General features: G+C 40.3%; 1 protein-coding gene across 2 annotated transcripts in view; it reads left to right on the plus strand.

Moving 5' to 3' along the window:
- The window catches only part of usp31 (ubiquitin specific peptidase 31), a 29,168-nt gene extending 21,580 nt beyond the window's left edge, over nt 1-7,588 (plus strand). Inside the window, exons 12-17 of one of the 2 annotated variants that reach the window (XM_079886970.1) lie at nt 1,172-1,291; nt 1,669-1,894; nt 2,006-2,164; nt 3,629-3,781; nt 3,961-3,999; nt 4,086-7,588. In XM_079886970.1, the coding sequence (XP_079743096.1) occupies nt 1,172-1,291; nt 1,669-1,894; nt 2,006-2,164; nt 3,629-3,781; nt 3,961-3,999; nt 4,086-5,584 (2,196 nt within the window). In that variant the 3' untranslated portion in view covers nt 5,585-7,588. The remainder of the gene's footprint in view (nt 1-1,171; nt 1,292-1,668; nt 1,895-2,005; nt 2,165-3,628; nt 3,782-3,960; nt 4,000-4,085) is intronic. The other variant, XM_079886971.1, reaches the window with a different exon arrangement.
- The last annotated feature ends 1,060 nt before the right edge of the window (nt 7,589-8,648 follow it).

The following is an 8,648-nucleotide window of genomic DNA, read 5'->3' on the forward strand; positions in this document are numbered from 1 at the left end:
TAAATTATGTAGTTATGCCATTGTCATTATGTACTCAACATCATGTCTTCCAAACCCGTATGACTTACTTTATTCTGTGGAACTCAAAAGGAGAAATTACTAAACTATTCCATAGAAAGAAAATGAAATGAGACCAAGGCTGTCGAACGAGATTTTCAGTGAATAGCAATTTAAGGGCGTGTTCACACTTGTAGTTTGGCTTGTATGATGTATATTTTGTGATGGAACTTAACGAACATCCAAAACAATACTGTGTGCTTGGCTAAATGCACTTGTATGTGCATACATACGACGGTATTTTTTTACTAGCTGAGAACTTGTGAGGAGCTTATAAAATGTGTAAAGGATTCAAAACAGCACCAGGAATTCCTCCATTGCACACCAACTGAAGATCTGCTACAAGGAGATGGCGGTTCTGATGCCTGTACCGAACTGTAATGGGCAACGTAGCGCCTATGACGAGAAAAATAAGGTGTGCTTGGGCATTCTGTTTAAGATGTCTTTGGTCCATGTTGTGTTCATTTTCAGCCAAACCGCATCAAAGTTCGTTTGGAAGAGCTTGTTTGGTGCTTTTGGTGTTTTGGACCAAACACACCAGAGTTAATTTTAACTGAACCAAACCTGCCAGTTGTGAACACACCCTTGGTTTTTGTCTCTTCCTTTCACAAGAGGCAGTTTATGATGCTTTTGTCATTTTTGGAGCTTGACTGCTCCCATCCACTTTCCTCATTTTGAAAAGAGCAACTCGAACATTCTGCTAAAACTCTCCTTTTGTGTTCACGGAAGAAAGTTTTTGATCGATGTGAGGGTGAGTAAATGATGACAGAATTTTGATTGTTGGGTGAACTGTCTTTTTAAAAGAGTTATCACACTCCTTTAATTTCCACTTCTCTAGAGCTGCCTTAGTGGACACATATGTCAAGGTTTCTCTATTTCTGCTGTCAGTGCTGTTTTAAAATTGCTAGTTTTTTTGCAAACACATCTGTAACCCTGGAATGGTTCCACATAGCGTGTAAATATACACTGTGGTTAGCCAGAGCTGGCTGTGGGCAATTATGAAAGGGTTTGGAACTGGCTGTGCTTTAAGGAAAATGAAGAAACAGCCAGATTTGTAAAATGTAAAACCCCTCTGACTGATTTTGTTTACGTCTGCTTCCTGTATGCTTCTCAGTTGGCCCCAGACGATGCCTGGCGCTGTCCTCATTGCAGGCAGCTGCAACAGGGTCGGATCAAACTCAGCCTGTGGACCCTGCCTGATGTTCTCATTTTGCATCTCAAGAGGTTTAGACAGGTGCTGTTCTAATCAAATCACATCACCTGTGCAAATGGTGCTTCCAACATGCAGTGTGTTAGAGTGGCCTGTGGGTAAAGTTTAGACTAGACTAGTAGTACTTAAAGGTTCAGGGAATGTGGGTGGAAATTAGCATTTTTTGCTATAACCTGGCACATGACATCTCTTCTTTTTTTAGACTAATGTTGTTTGTGCATTGTCCCTGATCAAATAAAAAATAAATTCAAATTCATACCCCACTAGGGGGTGATCCATTGGTTATCATGAATATCTACCAGGAAAGATATATGTGTTAGCATTCCTATTCAATATCTTTGGATAAATGTGTGTGCTAAATGACTGCCTACTTACTAATATGTGGGCCTTGTGTTTTCAAGGAAGGGGATAGGAGGGTTAAGATGCAAAACATGGTGAGATTTCCTTTGATTGGCATGGATATGGCACCCCATGTGGTGAAGAGAAGCCAGAGCAGCTGGAGCTTACCCTCCCACTGGTCACCATGGAGACGACCTTACGGACTTGGCCGAAACCCAGATGACTACCTTTATGACCTCTATGCTGTGTGTAACCATCACGGAAATATGCATGGAGGGCATTACACAGGTAACACCTTAAAGAGAACTAGGAACTTCAGTGTAGTATTCAAAATAGTATTGTATTAACGGCTTGATTGGTGGATTTGATATTTCATTCCCTGTTTTTACTCTTTAACAGCGTACTGTAAGAACTCCATTGATGGGCAGTGGTATTGCTTTGATGACAGTGAGGTTCAGCCTATAGCTGATGAGGATGTCTGTCAGCAGACTGCATACATTCTGTTCTATCAAAGGAGGACAACTATTCCCTCCTGGTCGGCAAACAGCTCTGTTGCAGGTGACTCCTGTTCCTTGTTAAGTTTTGGGTTGACACAGTTTGCTGACTCATTTGTCTTGTTCATTTAGAAGGCTTGTGAAGGTGCTGTCATGTGATCATCCAAGTGACCCTCTTTTCCAGCCCAACGAAACTGCTTCATATTAGTATGACAGGTTTTAAGAGCCTTTTTAGAGATTCTGTTCTGGAGAATTAACAATTAAAAATATTAAGAGTTCGATGTACTGTCTAAACAGATATCTTGCATTGAAGGGCCTCCAGCTCATTTATGGAGACGTAGTTGTGTCATTCAAAATTGTCATAATATTGACATCTGAGCCATGAGCACATTACAGAAAAAATGCACCCAAAAATGAAAATTCTATCATGGTTTTCTCAGTTTTATTTCCACTTCGTGGAACCCCAAAATTGAAATTATTAAAATGTATGACATACTTTTTTTTTTTTTTTTTTTTTTTTTTTTTTTTAACAGCACAGTTTACCAGTCTGCTGTCCCTTTAAGAATGAATGCATGGATCTAATTTGTATTTCACCCATCTGTTTGTTAATTTAAGACATAACCGACTGTATGTTCACAGGAATATTCCACACAACGGGCATTTTGACATTATTGTGCATCTATCTGACCATTCAAGCACAATAAGACGCGAAAGAGAACTGAATTTGCGATCGCATGCTGTCTGAGAGTGGCAACTTTCTGTGCTCGCACTTCGGTTGTATGTCACTCGGCGCTAGCACCAACCACATGGAGTTCTTTTTCACAGTGTATTGCTCTTAATAACTTTATTAAACATCATAAACGTTCAGAATTTGTGATTGCATGCTGTCAGAAAGAGGCCACTTTTTGTGCACAGGCTTCAGCTGTGTGTCTGTCAGCGCTAGCACCAACTGCATTGAGTTCTTTTTCACAGCTTATTGCGCTCAACATCAACTTTACTTTCTCATTCATGCATGTTTCTTTATTACTCTTATGTTTATATAACTTTAAGTAGTACTGTGCTACACGGATATATTTACATACTGCAAAATAAACTATATATTAAAATCTCTAACGATAGACACTTTATTCAGTGGTCATGATACTGTCATACCGCCCTGCCCTACTAATACCTAACCTAAACTGCTTTTGGGAAAAAAATATCACACGTTGTATGGCAGTAACTGCCATGTGACCAACAACTATCTATTTCAGTATTCAACAACCCTGATGGCCACAGTGGTTAGTCAATAGGTTAGCCCATCACAACATATGAAAAGTACAGTATCAAAACAGGCCATTTAATTATACGAGTCAAAGAGTGAACAGAAACATACTACTATTTAAAAAAAAAAAAAAATATTGGTAAAGAAATTTTGAATAACATGTTTTTCGGGGGGAAAAATAAAATTTTACAACAGTGAAAAACATGGCCCTCTAAATGAAGATCCTTGTTTTTGGATTTGTGTAACTCCTGGATGTGATCTCAGGCTCCACCAGCTCATCTTTATGTGAACACTGGGTTAACCGGCTTCCAGGCAGCAGGCCGCCCAGCCTGGCCTCTGGAGCCTCCTCAAGACGCACATCTCTGATCTCATTGGCAGAGTCAGTGGAATTTCCCGGTGATCGCAGTGAAGACGATGGTGAGGAACATCGTTATGCCTCTTAACATGGATGTTTTTTCTTTCCGATGTCTTTAATAAATATTTAGAAGCCAAGCAGTACCATATTTTGCCCTCATCTTCCTTGTGTCCTCTTATTCTGTGTATTGTGCCAGTGTTTTACTCTTGCCTTTCTTTATTATGTCTTCTCTCTCTTGTAGCTTTAGCGCTTACTAACACAGGATCTCCCGCCTTGCTCAGTTAAGACAAAACTGCATGCCAATGCTCTTTTCATTCAGTCTGTTACCAGCACATTAGTTTAAATCTCTCTGTCCTTTTTTTTAAGGAGGATTTTCAACGCGGCCCTTCGTGAGAAGCATTCAACGGCAGAGCTTGTCCTCTAGATCGTCGGTTACCAGTCCTCTGGCTTTCAGTGAAAACGGGATGAAACCTTCCTGGTCTCTGTCAGCAAAACTACAAATGAGGTCCAATTCGCCCTCGCGATTCTCTTTGGACTCGCGCTCCTCCCCTCCTCTAGAGAGGATAGGAGAAGCTTGTGACGACAAAGTGTCCACGTCTTGCTTCGGTGGCTACAGCAGACATGAACGTCAGCCCAGCAGTAAGGCCCCGCTGGCTATGATGGAGGGTAATTGTAGTGATGACAGCAATGGGAAAATGATCCTTGATGAGGCCTATTGTAGAGCTCCAACCCAGGCTGACAGGAAGAGCTCTAAAGGTGAGCCCATTGACAACAACAACCAGATTAATGCCGTAGACCAGAATACTCTCGGAGTGCGCTCCAAAGAGCAGAAGCATAAGAGCTCTGGGTCGGAGAAGAAAGCAGAAGGGTCCTCCAGCAAGAAGAGCTCCACCAAGACCAAGGGAGACCAAGAGAAGCCCTCCAAGAAGCGCCAGAGCACCTCTTCTGTAACGAAATCTCCATCCTCCCAAGTGTCTTCCAACCCTCAAGCAAAGGGCACCAAAGCAACCAATCTAAAAGAGAAGAGTGATTCTCCCAAGAGTACCAAGGGTACACCTTCAGGAACGCCCTCCAGAAAGAGAGAGTCCTTGCAGGCACAGGAGTCTCCAGTGTCAGGAGGGACAAAGGGAAAGCTGTCCCTTGCTTCCACACCCCAATCCTCTGCCTCTCCATCACCCACATCCAAGAAGAGCTCCTCGGTGGCTGAGAGAAACTCTGTGTCTGGCAAGAAGAAGCTGGTGGAGAGAGGCTCCAGCAAGGACTTGGCCCACACCAGTCCCCTTGCAGAGAAGTCAAGAGTCAGTGGCACCCCGCGGACATCCCAACCTAGAACTGTTGAAGGAAGCGGGCCCGAGAGGAGGCCAGTGAGAAGCTCCAGCAGTAGTTCCTCAGTCACCAGCCTGCGCTCCCCAAGCGTCTCCTCAAGAGACCTCCGCCGCAGCAGCAAATCTGAGGACAAGGGACTCTCGTTTTTCAAGAGCGCGCTTCGGCAGAAAGAGACTCGGCGGTCGGCCGATCTGGGCAAGACCACGATTCTCGCCAAGAAGGCTGTCGAGAGGAGTGCCAAGTCCTGCAGCCAGAACAAACTCAATACTGACGAGGGTGAAGGCTCGGGAAACTCTTCCCAGCAGGTCTCTCCGGAGCCGCGCTCCAGCAAGGCTGCTACTGATGAGAAAGAGTCCTCGAAGACCTCCACTCCTATCAAGCGCTCTCTCTTACCAGTAGGCAAGTCTAAGTCTTCCAATTCTGAGACTAGTCTTCAGTCTCCCATCAATGGGAAAAGGCCCCTTGAAAAGGTGGCATCCTCTAGAAAGCTTTCTTCCAGCATGCAATCATCTGCACGGCCAACACAGACGCCTCAATGAAATTTGAATAGCAGTTCCATTATTTTCTGTAATGCAGCTATTTTTTGATGTGCCTAAGAAGAATATAAAGTATATAGTATATACCTGTATTTTACTTTTCTCAAAGAAAATATGTAAATTATCAGAAAGCGCCTTTCTATCCTGCCATGGAACCAAATCGTTGCCTCTGGCAAGGTATGGTAAATTAATCTACTACTGTTCATGACTCTGAATAGGAATGTTTTAACTTAGCACTTTGTATATATTTTTTCTCCCTCGAATAATGCTTAGATGTAATGGACAATATGTACAATACTTTTTATCTTGGTACCATTCCTTTTTCTTTGGACAAGCCACTTATGATGAAATTAGATTCTTGCGTTATTCCTTGGAGTACTGTACCAATTCACTCCACATCTACACTTGGTGCTATTTACAGTCCAGTGTTCCCCTGGCACTGATACAGTATGAGATCGAGAAGAGTAACATCATGAAACCTGGCCGCATTTGAAGCTGTAGACTTACTGGGGTTCAGCAGTGAACAATCTCATTGGTACCTCTTAAAGGCTGCTCTCCTACCCCTACTCTATCCTTTTATACACAAGAGCAGTTACAAGTGTTCAAGTAGCATTACTGCCCTTAGAAATGTGCCGATAGCTGAATTGTTGCTGTGTGAATGTGATCTTTCGATTGGTAAATTAGTGGAGGACAATCTTTAAACTCAATCTATTTAGTTTATTCCAGCAAAATGCTGTGTGATCTCTTTATCTGAATATTAATGGAGGCAGTGTAAGCCCTGCATGAAATTGTTTTGTATATCTTTGTTTTTATAATGAAATTTTGAAAGCCACATAATCATACTTGAACCATTTCATGCCCGCCAAATCCAATGCCGATATATGTGAGCAGTTTTCATTTGGGCTTGAGTGAGCTGGAGTTGAACCCTGCTAAGGTTTTTATCTCCATATTTATCTGTGGACAACCAGTGCAATAGTTTTCAACACTTTGTAGGAGAACAGATATATTGACATTCTCTATTCGGGAATGTTGGTGTTTTCAAGAAAAATAATTTAAAAGATAAATACTGTGCATATGCAATAGTAATGAAACGCATTTAATCAATGTAAATCAAAATCATTTTCAGGATTGTAATGCCCCACCACGATAATGGGGTTTCATTTTTAATTTTAAATTTTTTTTTTTTTTTTTGTGCCAAGAGTTTAAGATTTAATACCCAGTTGGAATGGCTCTGCAGAAAGGCCTGTTTATTTTGCATACTTGTCAACGGCATAAATATATTTCCATCTCGAGTAAGCTCAGACAAGTTCATTTGGACTCATTCAAAATGTTATATATGACAGGAGAAATATAAGGTTAAACAAGTCATTATTGTTACATTAGCATAATGGTGTCATTACGTTGGCCACTGTTCAGCTTGCTGCCCTGTAATTAAAACATTAATCCAAGTGGTGCTGACGCCACTGTTGAACCGTTCTCATTTTCATGCTGCTTTTCGGTCTCAAAAACCCTTCCCTTTTAGCACACTATATCTTAAAATAGATACTTTAGCAATGAACCTAATGTGTAGCACGCTTCTTTTTTCTTTTTTTTTGCGACAGGCCCATATTATGTGTGCACTGAAAAAGTATTTGTACAAAGCGGTATTGCATGATTACATTGACGCATGCACTTAACTATGCAAGTGACTGTTGCTAAACAAGATGAGTCTGGTTATCAATGTCTGCTTTTTTTAAACGAAAACAGCATGAATTTTCCGTTTTTTAATTGCTTTTTTGCACACTTGTCGAACTTTTGATTTCATAAATATTGTAATATGAGAGCATAAATTAGCTTTAACCATATGTATTCAAAAAATTGCAATTGGCATTGCATTTTCATGCTATTTTTTTTTTCTTTTATACACTCTTTTTTTATTATTATTAATACTGTTATTTTAATTCATAAGCTGTTCTTTAGGGTATGACCTCCCTGTTTCCATGTGATGAATTTATTTTTGTATATTTTTTATATATATTTTTTTTATTCTTTTTTCACATTTCGCTGGCGCAATGTGTTCTGGTCATGCTTTCACATGTAGTTTGTAGGGAGTGTTGTATCTAATATTGACCATCATCAGCATTCATTCAGTGCACACAATTCCTGCATCGCTTGCAATGCTGATACACTAAACACTACATTCATTTTGTCTTTCATGTCATTCCATGTCTTAAGTTGTGAATTTCTCGGACCATGAATTCAGAGAAGTGCTATTACCCTCTCCAAGTCTTATTGTAAATGGGATATTTTCAATGGCTGAAGTGCTAATATGACTTGGTCTTATGAAGCGTTTGGATAGGACGGATGACTTTATAATTATTATGAAGCTGTATCAGTCTTATGACATGATAGGCTTGCTCTTGGTTTACACACTGGAATGATTTCTCTCGGCCCAGAGCAGTTTTTATGTATGGGTACCTGCTTTGGTGGGCTTATAACTGGGCTGTCATCATTTTATTATACAAATGTCAGTCTAGGTCAACCAAAAGAGGAAAATAATAATGAACCATGTAAATGTTTGGTTGCATGAGACTGTCAAATGCTTTTTGTTAATTTATTTGTATGTTTTGTTATGTGTATGCACTTTTATTTTTAATGTTTTTTTATTTTTTATTTTAAAGAATGCATTTCTTTGAAGAGTCATTTGTATTCATAACATTATCTCCCCAATGTAAGTTGGCGGTTGAATTATGATTAAAAAACAGACCTGTGTTAGAGGTCTAACCTCAAATATGTACTCGAAATGGTTATTTTGAATCATTTTACTTAGCTTGGTTTTGAACTTTTCTCAAGCACTGTAATATCCAATGTTGACCACAAGATGGGGCTTGCCACCTTCCTTTTGAAAATAGGCTGTGATAGAAAGGTGTTAGGGGTGTAAAACTGTCAGTTTTTCATGAGACTGTCCCTTACTTTCTCTTAACTTCTGAAAATTGGTGATTAACTCCGCTATTTAAATTTTGATAAAGTGCTCATAGTGAAGGCCAACACCAAATGAATCCTCCATGGGTGAGACATTAATGTAAAC

This window comes from Squalius cephalus (genome assembly GCF_949319135.1).
Source record: "Squalius cephalus genome assembly, chromosome: 1".
NCBI classification, from domain to species: Eukaryota; Metazoa; Chordata; class Actinopteri; order Cypriniformes; family Leuciscidae; genus Squalius; species Squalius cephalus.